The sequence below is a fragment of the Musa acuminata genome, chromosome BXJ1-11 (assembly GCF_036884655.1).
Source record: "Musa acuminata AAA Group cultivar baxijiao chromosome BXJ1-11, Cavendish_Baxijiao_AAA, whole genome shotgun sequence".
Taxonomy (NCBI): domain Eukaryota; kingdom Viridiplantae; phylum Streptophyta; class Magnoliopsida; order Zingiberales; family Musaceae; genus Musa; species Musa acuminata.
In genome coordinates, this window is record NC_088337.1 from 28,815,880 (window position 1) to 28,830,097 (window position 14,218).

The following is a 14,218-nucleotide window of genomic DNA, read 5'->3' on the forward strand; positions in this document are numbered from 1 at the left end:
TTATTATTACTTTTTTTATGTTAATTGCTCTCTTTTATATATATATATATATATATATATATATATAACTCATACTTATGATCATGTATCACTATTTTGATAAAAAAAAAAAAATACTATCAATTTGGACATAAATGGATGCACATGCTACTTTCGAATAGGGCTCACATTGACAAGCTTTCCTCGCATATTTTACCTCTAGTTATAGCCTATTATCGCCTATCGTATGTGGCTCACGATGCACCACCAATTGGTACACTTCCTCACTGTTCTTCTTCCTCGTCGCTTCATCTCATTCTTTCTCTTTTTTCTTTTTCTTCCTCTAATGTCTTCGTTTTCTCTCTTCTCCTCATTTCTTTCCCTATGCTTTTTATAAAGACATTATCCGATACCCGAACCACTCAACTACTCTTCCTTCCTCCACTTCCCTTTCTTTGCTTTCGATAAATATCAATCAAGAAGAAGTAATCTTTTTAAATGTTTAACATATGATTGATCCTCCTTTTATTCCAGTCCATAATCAGAAGGATCATCCATCATAAACAGGAGAGAGAATCAGATGGGGACTTAAATCTTTTGTGTATTTTACAGTATGATGCTACTTTGATTCAACTTCATACTCCATAAAATGACAATGCAAGAACAGACTATCTAAAAGAATCATATGATACAAAAGTCACCCCTCATATCAAAGATAAAAAGAGGATCACTCTTCTCTCCAAAAGACAAAGGTGCAATACATGCTTACATCATTTGCTACCCAATTGATAACTTGATTGATTGCCTTCACATCTGCAGCAACCCCTCAATTCGTTACCATATCATTGGCATTTAGCATGTTGGGTTCTAACGAATCTTGTCAGGGAATTGGCTTTCTTTCTTTTCAGCTATATGTGGACAGTCTCTCAAAATGTCATTTATAAGCCAATGCACATCTATTGAAATTTGTTAATAAACAATTTGCTTGAGAGGCAAATTGGACTATTTTTAAATATATTTTACAAGATTATTGGTGAGACCTTTTTTAATTGGATCGTTATTAGTGAAAATTATTTTTAATAATTATAAAAAATATATATCCAATATATGAGGCTCCTATTAATGTAAAATCTGAGAAGGATCAATCTGCCTTTGATATTTTTGTGACTTAGACTTTGATATTTTCTATTTTTGTGACTTAGACTTTGATATTTTCTATCGTAAAAGAACAATCTTATCATTGTACCGAGATCCAACCTTAAATATTTTTAATGATTATACAAACCTCAATCATTAAGTCGTTGCTCAGTGAATTCTCTACAAGCAAACACTGCATTCAAGCGACCAAAGAAGTTACCGAATTATCATCAATGTTTAGACCCAGTTCAAAGGATGAGGTGACAGAAAACATATGAAGACAGATAGCTTGGAAACCATTAATAATCTGATGAAAAAAGAGTTGAGATTAGAAGCTTGACAACTATGCTATATTGTCATTGTGGACATTTGGAAGTAGCACTTTGCTTAGGAATTCTCAGTCCTCATTTGTGAGTGATGACATCAAAGAGAAGTCATTAAATTGAACCTTTTTGATCTCATGAGATTTGCCCAACACTAGTTTTGGATTTAGTATTATGTGATGGAAAAACATCAAGTATTATGAGATATGATTCGTTGAACCATAATTTAGAAAACAGAGCATTTTCCTAAATTGTACACTTCATGAAGGATACAGAAAATACATGAAGTGATACATTTCAGCTTCTCTTTATCTATGATGTAAATATAATGGTCATTTTAATGTAGCAATAGCAATAAGTTGAAATCCTTGCCAAATTCATCCATTAATCCACTCACCTCTTTATTAGTTGGAATGGTGTTTGAAAACATGATTGATATTAACAATGGTAAAACATTAAAAGAAAACAAAGATGTGAGATAACAAGTCACAAAACATCTTGCAAATGTAGAAGGGATAGATTGAGTACTGCTGAATATAGAGAATCAATCTGCAGTAGGCAACCTACTCCAAATTAATTTTCAAAGAGAAAAAACTCACTTGTGGAACCACATTTAGATTCCAAATCATCTTCCAGCCAGCCCATCTGACATTTCTCTTAGTATTTTCCTCATTAAGAAATTGACAAGCAATTTGAGCCCTAGCAGTTCTTACTGAATGAGGTGACCAAATCAATTTATCATCATTGGGTTATTTATATATACATTCTACAACATAGAAAGTATATATAAGGATCTCAACATTATGTGTTTAAGGTAAATCTGAATGCAAAAGCTTGATTTACAAATAGTTTGAGCTGAGCAATTGCAACAGAAGACTAAGAAGAAACCACGTCGTGACAACAAAAGCAGGCGCCTAGATAGAGAGATAAGTTTCTCCCTGCATCATCAACATATGACAAGCAAAATCCCTAAATGACAAAATAGTTTTATCTAAATTAATTCAACCCCATGGAACCACACACCGGTAACAGCATCATCATAACATAGAATTCAAAGTCCATGTAGAACTCCCAAAGACATCTTCTGGTCTACAATCTGATGAACGGCATCGTAATTGATATGTTGATGTTCTAGGCTCTCTTCCTTCCCCTTCTGAAAGCAATACACAGGGGCCTGCCATTTAGCATCCTCGAGAACTGCTCCCTCCTCATATATCATTACATGAGCAGCTCTTCCTGAAAACAATATCAAATGTATCAGCCGTCCTATATTATATAAAAGAGAATAAGCACAGAAAGGTGCAGATATGCGTAAACTTTCAGAGGATGAGTAATAGATAACTGAAGGGAACTAGATGAGCGCCGATAGTGGAACAAAAATTTTTAGTCCTCATGATCATTAACCTAGTGCAAGAAAAGGACATTATGAAGGTTAAAGATGAAGCAAAATTCAAGAGTAGGACAACATTTTGCCAAGGACAAAATATATATACATTGATCGGGATAAAAAGGGAAAAAGAAAGAATAAAATAAAATATGATATTTAAAAGTGATGACATTAGGACTTAATAAGATTGATGATGAGGTAAGATTTGAGAAAACCATGAGTAAATTTTGCAATGAAACATAAGCAAATTAAGAAGTAACATGGTATTATTCAAACCTAGTACCAGGCAAAATGTAAAAGAAGAAAATTGGCACATTGATTCTTTCCCTCCATGCATTGACATGAAAACATAGGAGATAATGAAAATACAGAACTTTACTAGGAAAACGAATAAGCAGAGACCTTAGACGCTGAAAGAAGAAGAATTGGAGAAACTATGACTAATACTTTGCTTATAGCAGTTCCGAACAATCCCTCAAAGTACAAAGCAGCAACACAATCTGATAAAGAAGCTTCTGATTATGGATTGTTGATCCATAATCCTGAGATTTTAATCTGCTACAAGAGAAGGGCCAGGCTATGAAATTATAAAACAAGATTGCCAGCAAGAAGCTAAATCCAAAAACAAGAGATAAGAGGGAAAAAAAAGAAATTATAAATGAAGCCCACAGCAAGAACAAGCTTATCATATGTTATATTCTTATTACTCCCAATTTCCATAAGTGGATTTGTCCAAGACAAAAGATAATAACAGAATAAATTTATCTTAAAAAGAATACAAATATTATGCTTCTCACTGTCCAGATTGATCAATCTCTTACACTATAAAGCACAAGTACAGTTTGAAAAAACAACTTCTAGTAAATGATTTATTCTGCTAAGAATTAATATGCTATCAAAAAAGGGTTTGAGAATTAAATTCATGAAATGTGACCCAAAGCAAGAAGTTTCTGAATCTGAAAGCAAGAAATTAGAGAATTAAACACAGGTATGGACGAACGAAGCCCAGGACAAGAATATATAAGCTTATAGGCAACACTAGGAATTGGAGTGAAGCTAGAATCCCCCCAAAAGGTTTGAGGCTTCAATCTTATATCCCCAAATTAATCATTTAAGCTCAAATAGAAGATCGGTTCTTTTGAAACATGATCTCCAACATTTGCGTGAATGTTAGTTTGATCAAAATCCAAAAAAGAGCAAAATCATTTGAATCGTGGTTATAGGGGTTTTAAACACTGCAGCACATGTTTAATATCTTCGCTTTGGAATCACAATTATTGATTGATTGAAGTCTCAGTCAACTTCATAGGATTCCAGCACAATTATTAGAAAAACACATAATTTTGTATAGACTATTGCAAATCCCAACTTTTCTAGGGCTGAGGTCTATCAAATAGGGATCAATAACAGAATAGATTACGATAGCATCTTCAGGATGAATGTAGCACCTGTGTAGAAGACCCAGTGGACGGGGCGCTTGGTGACGACGTCCTCGTAGTACCAGATGAAGTCAGCCTTGGTCCACACGTTGCAGAGGAAGCCGTCGACGGTCTGTTGACCGAGGTAGGTGGCGCCGTCGAGCCAGTTGGGGCGGAGGATGCCGACCCCGACCTGGACGGAGCGGCAGGAGCGCGGGGAGTCGAGGGTGTAAAAGAACGAGGTGCCATTGTTCCACTCGAGGTCGTAAAAGGGCGGGCCGTCGAGCTGGTCGCGAATGATGTTGAAGTTGCGTCCGCCGGGCCAGTCGTACCAGAGGTCGATCAGAGACAGCGCACCGCTGTAGTTCATGAAGAGGACGGCGTGGAACTGGTGCGGCCATGGCGCGGGCGTCGGGTCGCCGACGGCCGCGGAGGCCGAACAGAGGAATGAGAGGTGGAGGAACAGGAGTACTCGGATGAGATCTTGAGCCATGACAAGGACGTGTGTGCTCTTGGTCCTTGTGGGGGTGGCTTATAGAGTTGGGTTAGGTCGGGTCGAACCAGGACCAAACGGACCGATAAATATGCGAGTCCAAACCCAATCTTGCCCGAGTTAAATGGATATCCGAAAAATATAATTAAATATTAAAAGCAAAATGACATATATGCCCGTCCATCAGATTAACTCTAGTTAACTGTTATTAATCGTACTTACCTGCGGTTTTTACAAGGCATGCGTGATCTACAATTCGATCCAACGGTCGATATTTACCTAACTGTCCTATATAAATTCGTTCGATCTAGGGTTTCCCCTCTCCTTTCGCTGCCGCTGTTACGCCTCCGTCTCTTGCCTGAACCGCCGTTTCTAGGATTTTCTTGAGCTCCCGTCGTGCTTCCACCGAGATGGTAAGCCCTTTTAGAGATCCTTCACGTTGCTTCTCGATCGTTTTTCTTTTTCTTCTTTGGAGCGATCCTTCACGCTTACTGTTTTATCAGGTTCTCCCGAACGACATCGATCTGCTGAACCCCCCGGCCGAGCTCGAGAAGAGGAAGCACAAGCTCAAGCGCCTCGTGCAGTCACCCAATTCCTTTTTCATGGTAGTTCCGCTCTCTCGTATCCATGAAAGCTCTGAACTTTTTGTTTCTTTCGTCCTCTCCGGAAATCTAATCATGTCTCTGCTGGCTTTGAAATCATAGGACGTAAAGTGTCAGGGTTGCTTCAACATGTAAGATCTTGTTCCTCGGATTAGGTTGCTTCAGGCTTCGATCTGTACTTCATCCTGTATGATTTGCGTGCCCTGTAACGTTCTCCCATTGCTGTGTCTTACAGAACTACGGTGTTCAGCCACTCGCAGACCGTCGTGGTGTGCGGCAATTGCCAGACCGTTCTCTGTCAGCCCACCGGGGGGAAGGCCAAGCTCACCGAGGGATGCTCCTTCAGGCGAAAGGGGGATTGATCATGCTGTGATCCTTACCCTGTTCTGCATAGTACATGAGGTTGAACTTAGGGTTTAGGTGGTGCTGAGTTTTTGATTTTATATGATGCTTGTAGATTAGTGATTTTGATTAAGACTCCATGTTCTATAATGACGCGTTGGTAAATCTTCTGCTTGGAAGGGATTTTACCAGAATCATCTTTATTCAACCATTTATAAATGGTTTAAACGAATCAGCTTTGATGATTCATTAATGATTCAGATCATCTTTATCTGACCATTCGTTAATGGTGTCTCATTTTACAAGATATCCAAAAGTAAAATGCTTTTTAACTCGTTTCTGCAAGAATGATTTGATAGAAATTTGCTCGTTTCAAATCCTCACAGTTAAAAAGATTTAGTTTCACCAATATCTATCTGTTGAAAGGCCACATTATATGATCCAACAGATCAATAGAACAAATTTAATTACAACAGAAGCATCGTACAACATCAGCATCAAATTCAAGGAAAGGAATACGGCACGTCCCCACGTCTAAAGCAGACTGCTTATACCAAATGAAACCCACACACAATACCGACATTTGAAACACAAGCGTAGCAGGTCCTACATGATACAGCAAAACATAGATGCCACTACAAGGTGCAGGGAAGGGATACCAACGACAACCATTCGAAGATTCCAAGCCAGGAAAAGGAGAACAAAATTAAATCACGGTCTACAACTTCCATACATTTAACGTAAGTGGTGCGCAAATGGGAATGAAACAAGCTACAAAGATACAAATACTTCAGTAGATCATACTAGTGATGATCGACCATGCCATCGTCCTCCATTGTCCCATCACTTGCATGCCTGCATGAACAACAAGGGCATGTCTTAATAATAGCTACTGGAAGATCCAAAAAATGTTCGACCCAAATGTATGACACTGACAAATAAAATCTACAGTTACAAGGAAATCTTGGAGATGGTCTTCGAAATGATAATGATGGGCGTAACCAAGGACTTAAATCTCAGTCCAATACCAGTTTCAGCAATTTACTGCTGCTATTGTAACGTTATACACCATGAGGTCCTTTTCCAATTAGTCGAATCAGAAATGGAATGAAGCTAAACAAGAAAGGCTGTTCTTTCTTTGTTGTCAAACTGACTAGGCATTTCAATTTAACTAATCGAGGAGAAACAAGTGACACCAATATGTTGGAATACTCACTAAGAAGGTTGCAGTGAATGCACAAATATGAACTCAAAGCAACTAAAGAAAATACTTAGCGGGCAGTTGACTGCATACTGCTGCAAAGAGAGTTCCATGCCATGGGACATTAATAATTTTGAAAACAGAATAAATCCAAGAAATTTATGACATCAAGTTGGAAATGTTCAACAAGGCTACAATCTGGATTCTTACAAATGTTATGAGAAAGGAAATGTTAAGAGCACAAACCTCCAAGATGATGTCAAATTTCGTGCTTTTCTGTCAAGCTGAATGTTTTCTAATGCATTCGCAGCTCGAATTACATCCTCTGAGACCTCATCAACATCATATTTCCACATATAATCATCCTTCCTATTCATGGGAACCGAGGAACTTGACTTTCGTTCTGGAAAGGTAAAATGCAAGACAAAAGTAAGCAGCAAAATGACAGCATAAAGATAAGAAAAATATTTTAGCCACCTGATGTCTGGATACGAGGGACCGGCCTAGCATCAACCATGATGAAATATGCATTAGGAAGGTTCCAAAATAGAAATTAACTGAAAATATAAAAAATAAAGCAGATGACAAAAGTAACCTGCCCAATGATGGTAAGCCTCCAGGAGCAGCAGATGATGACGATGGCCTTCTGACATTTCTGGCCTCTACACTAGATACTGAAATTGTATCTGAATCAATTAGTCTCCCTCCGGCCACCCTATTTTGAGTCAAATTCTGTGCAACAACAAGACACAGAGCTAAGCAAGAAAACATTCAGATAAACTCTAAATAAAATACTCATTTCCAGTATTAATGATAAAACCCAGTAGAAAGGAGACTTTATCCACTGAACCAGAGTTTATTCAGAAACCTGTAGTTGCATCTCTATTCTCACACTTTGACATTCAAACACTAAAAACACATTAACAAAAGAGAAGGGCATGGAGAACATGCAATGACCATGATAAGATAATAGCAAGATTGATATTCCAGTAGGGTACCAAATTCAGAAACATGTTGGATTACAGTTGGTATTCACCAAAAAACTAATTGCATGTTATTTATTTGTCCAAATAAATAATGTTGGTACAGCAGTAAGATACTTTATACTATTTGCTAATACAGCATCTCAGGACATACAGAACTGGGCTTGATTCAACTTCAAGATCCTAAAATTTCAAAATTTTCAATTTGCAGCCTTGCAGATGGCCAAATCGGACATTGTTTTTTCCCTCAATAGATTTTTATATTTTGAGGGATGCAGGTTATCAACTCATTATCGGATATCAACCAGCAAGCTGCAGATGGATGGGGAAATTTTTCTTGAAGTATACAACATAAGTTCATGTAGGAAATCTAAGATCTCCATCTTATTCCAATATAGAACTAGATATGAAACTTCAATTCTAGTTCTTGCCTGGATCCAAAGTTACGGCAGGTTAAATTGATTAAGATGCCTGAGCAAAAAATAAACAAAACAAAACAAAACAAAACAAAAAATGAAAAGAAATCAACCTGAACAAGCTAAAAAATTAAACGTGTACTGTTTTTAACACATTATGTTTTGATGGTTACTTTAAGGCTAAAACACAGAGAAGAATAAAAACAATCAGAAGAAAATGTTCATAGTTATGTCAAAATCTCAAGAATTATAAGTTCATGTGTAAAATTAATTTTCTTTTCTGCTTTTGCATATTAATCTTTAGAATACAAATACCAATTCAGTTGTTTTCAGTCAAAGTCTTATATTACAAGGTGTTTTAGTTCGCCAAAATAACTCTGTTCGAGTTCAACAACTAAAATGAAACATGGTAAACAGGAATCAGAAGAGGAACTCAGTGTGAACAGCAGATTGGAAAATGGCTATAAAATCAGTTATAATACAACGGGAGCATATTGCACATCAAAGGTTTAGAGAAGCACTGATCCTATAAAACCAACTGCAAAGAAGCTGCGGGAACCAAAAGGCAAAAAATAAAGATATTTAAATAAATGATCAATAAACATTTGCAAGGACCAAAGACATATTTACTTAAATTTTTAATTGTTGTTTTTTCAAAAACAAAGAACAGTTATAGTGCCTCAGAGAACTGCTTGAGGTAACTAGGTCAAAAGAGCAGCCTCTCCAACTTAAGATTAACCTACGCCAGAAAATGCCACTTAAAACTAAATTCTACCAGTTTGATAATAATGACTCGATGTTGGTAATTATTTGATTTTCAAATGCAAAGGTGAGTCTCCTTTTCATAAAAGTTTGCTGAATCTACTAAGCACAAATTCATGTAGTACAACATTTCTTAAAACAGAACATTGGATGTAAGAAATTTGGTACAAATCAAGATTTTGATCCATCAAGTCTAATGCCACCTCACAACAAGAACAATAATTAGCCTCAACGTCCTGACTATTTGAGGTTGACTACATCGACTTTTTACAACATCTTTAATTAAATTAAGAAAATTTAAAATTTTATTTATAGTTTTAAGTAAAATATCTTCCTTTATCCCTCCTCACACCACTAATACTAACCGTTTTACTTCTGATTATTGCATTTATAGGTCAGTTTAGCATATGTTCATATAGGCTATAACAAAATTAATGTCATTTCAGCTACTACATATTCTCTTTAAAAAATTAAAAATATATTTAACATACAACTCCTATAAGGTTTCCGCAACAATGAAGCCAGAAATAACACTTGATAGATGACCAAAACAACTGAGTTCAATCAAGGCATATTGAAACGTGCTGATCAATTGAATTTATTATATCATGATGAAAGGACAACACAACATAGTACATACAGATATTCCATCTGATAAATGTAACAAAATTTCTCTTTGAGAATAAGCAAAAAATAAAAATAAAAAGAAAGAAAAGAGTCAGAACTTAATAAACATATCATTGTTTTTGAAAAAGAATACGAGTAATATCAAGTACATCATGATTCCAACAGATCTGCAATTACCATCTTTCTATATATCTCATTGAGTATATTCTTCACAGTGAAACAAGAAAAGAAAGCCACGTAAGGGAACCAAACCTCATATTTCAAATATCCTTCAAGAACGTCCAAAAGTAATGGGCCACATTCGCCGTTCCTGTTTGAATCATACCGATTTGTGGAACTGAAATCCTTCAATTCATCTCTCCAGAAGTCCTTTGGCTGCAAAACAGGAATATAATAGAAAAACAGTAAATCTACCATTTCAGTATAGGATGTTTCTTGAGACAGAAAAACAGCAACATATGAAAGGAAAGTTCACATGATTACCAAATTACACTCTGGCAAATAAACTTTAAGTGTGTGGCCTAACTGGGCCCATTCCAAGTATTCACCAATTAGTGCTGTCAGTAACCTTCCTGCAAGCAACAAGAATTTCATGATGATATCATCCATCTCATCACCATGTATTCAATTTCTTCATCATGATTATTAACAGGCGATAACAGGATTAAGATACAAGAAAAACCTGTCAGATGAATATATTACAATTAAGGACACCCTCAGGTTTCTGTGAGTTACTATTTCATCCATTAAAGAAATTATCTTTAAATAAGTTATAAGAAACCATAAGGGTTCTTTGAATCATGACATCAGATTGAGGACCAGGTTTTGTGGTGAAAAACAATATAATAATTACAATGTAACAATAAGAGAAAACCACATGTGACCGCATTTCATGTTTATTCGGAGAGCAACAATACATGTGGCTACAGATTCACTTGCATTCTCATACTTGCAATGACTGCAAATGCGACTGACTGCATGTGTAATGGCAGCATAGGCTTATGCAATGTAATATGACACATAAATGCAACCTCACCATATTATTTTTTGAAACACTGCTTAAGATTCTGTTAAGCAAGAAAATGAATGCAACATATGTTATTAAACACATTAATTGGATTAAGAAGAAAAATTTTATAAACATAAATCTTAAATAATTTAATTGTTAGTGAATCCAAATTGTCTTTGTAAGCATTTTTTAAAGGTATTACAAATAAGTCAGATCAATTAAGACAGAAAAGGAGAAATTTAAGTACCTAACCTGCTAAGAAAATTAAACCAATGTAAAAAAAATAAATATGTCGAGACAATGATTGGCTACAGTACGTTCTCATTTTGTAGAAATACTATTCAACAAGGTGCACAAGAACACACTAAAGATACTTCAATATTTATTCCCTTGAGAACAGAATGAGAAGGACAACAACAACAACAACAACAACAACAACAAAAAATAATTCTGAAACACCTCAAGGAAACTGGAAACCAATGGTAGACATTAATCAATGTATAGGGGCAGAAAAAAAGAAAGACAGATACCAGCATAGAAAGTTGACACAGTCCACATACACATCCACACCTCACTAGCGAACATGCAACTACATGCATGTATATACACATGTATATGTGGGTCATGTTATATTTATACATACATAATAAACACATATGCGTGTACCTGAAAATTATTTTTTTTCTGCCCCTATACCTTGATTAATGTCTACTATTGGTTTCCAATTTCCTTGAGGTGTTTCAGAACTATTTGTTTTTGGTTTAGTTGTCCTTCTCATTCTGTTATTATTGTTGTTGTTGCTGTCCTTCTCATTCTGTTCTCAAAGGGGTAAATATTAAAGTATCTCTAGTGTGTTCTTGTGCACCTTGTTGAATAGTGTTTCTACAAAATGAGGGTGTACTGTAGCCAATCATTGTCTCGACATATTTATGTTTTTATATTGAGGTATGGTCTCAACCTTGACAAAAACATTATCTCTGGTACGACTCAAGAACAAAAGCAGGTTCACTTAGCTTTATTTAGTTTTAGCCAAACAAGTTCATCTCATACTGCAAACCTCAACTTAAGCTCCTCTAGGCTCACCTCAGAATTAAGATCATTCATGCTGGTTCAGTTGTGTAACGACCTGAGTTTGATAAAATAGTCTTAATCAGAAACTAACCCCAGAGTTTGAATAGGAGAAGGCTTGATCTAGATTGTGTCAATAATGTACCCGATGGACTGAAATATATGAAAATTAACCAACATTGCACATGAACTTTAGTTTTGCCAATATACTTATGCACCAAAAGTTAATCATATTTATTTAGATATTTATTTAGACCATACAAAAGAAACAATTCCAAATAGACATAGAAACCATTTCCAAACAACAAAGATAATTTAAGACTTTCCGGGTTGCACTTCAGGTCATCAGTCAAACATGACCTGGAGATGGAAAATGAAGTGATTACTGAATAACTAGAGTAGAAGAAAAACTAGAAATAAAATATTTATTCACCCTTAAGAATGACACTTGCTTGCAATTGCATGATACAAAATTAATCTGGATGAATGCTTTTCCATACTCTTTTTCCAATGACCCACATAAGCTGTTACCACTATAGTCTTTTACAAAAAGCTTCAAGAGGCAGTCTAATTCATATTACCAAACACAAAGTGAAAAAAGAATTCAAGAAAATACATGATTAAGAATTTGAAGCACACCAAAAAATTATAGACAGAGTGATTCAGTCAGTAAATGAAACCTGAAGGAGAAGTATGCAGTTGCTTTGCACGGTCATTGCAGCTTCCTAATAATGCAGGAGGAACATTGTCATCATTTTGAATAGCGCGATCCTCTTCTTCTATTGCTTCAAATACACTTGCTCTAAGCTCAGCCTGAAATAAAATTTAACAAGAACCATAAAAACATCAAGCTAGACACACAAAAAAAACTGTATATCTGAACTGACTAACTAACTTGAGAAAATAGACTACAGCAGAGAAATGAGATATCTGTTAAAAAAAACATGACAGGGCCCAAAAAAATTCAATTAGTAATATTAGAAATTTGAAATTGGTAATGCACACATCAGTTTTCCTTTTAACTATCCGAATTCACAATGAAACACTAATTCTAACTATACTAGTAACAGATTTATGTTTGCAGTAGGAAACATCTTTTTTTTTATTCGAAATTTTCATGAGAATATAAAAAAAAATCCTACCGAGTATAAAACAAAAGTAAATGAGCTGTGAAATAAAAAAAAACAATAAACACAAGTAAATGAGCTGAAAACCAAAGTATAAAACACATATCCTAATCTTACCGAACGGCTTGCAAAATTCCTCGACTACACAAAAGAGATCCCACAAGTTCACTGCATGAAAATTCTACAGAAATATATTCCCTTGAAAAAACCCCTAATGCAAGACAGAGGTACCAGCTCAAAATGTCCAACAATGTATCAGATGATAAATGCGCTCTACCGGTACCCACGGATCCGATGCGAATCTGCAACCAGATCTTCTCACAACCGCTGGAGACCTTACCGCCGTGATCTCATTCCGCAAAGGGAAAACGGATGAGTCGATCAAACCCCACAGCCGCACACAAAAAGAACAAAGCAAAGGAAGAAATCCACTCAACGCCGGCCAAATTTAGAAGAAAAACAAAGAAATAAACGCTCATTCTCACGCGAAACAACCGAAATCGGCCTAAACCCTATCATACTGGGAAGATCTGAAACGATCGCAAGAAAAATAGAAGATGGAGATGGAGGGTAACATTTTACCCTAATCTTGGCGAGAACGCCTTTCTTCTCGAGCGTGCGAGTGACGAGAGTCTTGAGGTCCATCATCTCCCTCGCGTAATCGTCCATCTTGTCGCCCTCACCCACCTCCTCCTCCCTCCACAGAGCTGAGAAGTAAACCCTCCTTTGCTCTTCAGAAACACACGACACAGCTTCTCGTCCTATTGAACGGGCTTGAGAGTCTTATTGTGGCCCACGTATACGTGTTCGGTGGTGAAAGCCCGTTTGCAAGGCCGTATCGTCGTTGGAGCCTTGACAGCGCGAATACGATCTTGTTGGCTAATAACGACAATTATAGTTACAGGCGAGTTAGTCCTTAATAGCATCCCAATGTGTGCCTAACTTATCCAGTAAAGATCTTAATATTAATATCAAATTAGCAGCCAGTATCTGCCGGTTCGCTTCGACCGCTGAACCCATTCATCACAAGAAACTAAATGAATAAAAGAAGCACCAAACCTAATAAAAAAAAAATACAGAATTGGGATGAACGGATCTTTTCCCTTTTTTTTCTATTTATCACAATTTAATCTATTTTTATATTTTGAAAAATAAAAATGATTGATATAGCAATGTTGATGTCAACTTTGGAAACAATGGATTGCGTCATAAGCAGCAATAATAGAGCATTGAAGAATCCATCAAACATGACAAGCTCAAGAAACAGAGTCCACATGAATGAGCATTGAAGACAAACATACGAACTAAAGTTTTATGAATTCAGCAAAGCAATCTATCACTTAA

General features: G+C 36.1%; 3 protein-coding genes across 3 annotated transcripts; 1 reads left to right on the top strand and 2 right to left on the bottom strand.

The window, feature by feature from the left end:
- Positions 1-2,334: 2,334 nt before the first annotated feature.
- On the bottom strand, positions 2,335-4,761 carry LOC103971884 (uncharacterized protein At4g14100). Its single transcript, XM_009386032.3, has 2 exons — positions 4,275-4,761; positions 2,335-2,675 (listed from the first exon to the last, which is right to left on the bottom strand). Exons 1-2 carry the CDS (start codon positions 4,735-4,737, stop codon positions 2,491-2,493), a joined length of 648 nt encoding a protein of 215 aa, XP_009384307.2. The 5' UTR covers positions 4,738-4,761; the 3' UTR covers positions 2,335-2,490.
- A 269-nt stretch (positions 4,762-5,030) lies between these two features.
- LOC103971885 (small ribosomal subunit protein eS27y) lies at positions 5,031-5,941 on the top strand. Its single transcript, XM_009386033.3, has 4 exons — positions 5,031-5,150; positions 5,241-5,342; positions 5,442-5,470; positions 5,575-5,941. The coding sequence occupies exons 1-4, from the start codon at positions 5,148-5,150 to the stop codon at positions 5,699-5,701; spliced, it is 261 nt and encodes an 86-aa protein (XP_009384308.1). The 5' UTR covers positions 5,031-5,147; the 3' UTR covers positions 5,702-5,941.
- A 271-nt stretch (positions 5,942-6,212) lies between these two features.
- LOC103971886 (protein TONNEAU 1a) lies at positions 6,213-13,625 on the bottom strand. Its single transcript, XM_009386034.3, has 8 exons — positions 13,457-13,625; positions 12,428-12,560; positions 10,154-10,242; positions 9,923-10,045; positions 7,478-7,614; positions 7,360-7,385; positions 7,129-7,285; positions 6,213-6,536 (listed from the first exon to the last, which is right to left on the bottom strand). The coding sequence occupies exons 1-8, from the start codon at positions 13,541-13,543 to the stop codon at positions 6,485-6,487; spliced, it is 804 nt and encodes a 267-aa protein (XP_009384309.1). The 5' UTR covers positions 13,544-13,625; the 3' UTR covers positions 6,213-6,484.
- Positions 13,626-14,218: the final 593 nt, after the last annotated feature.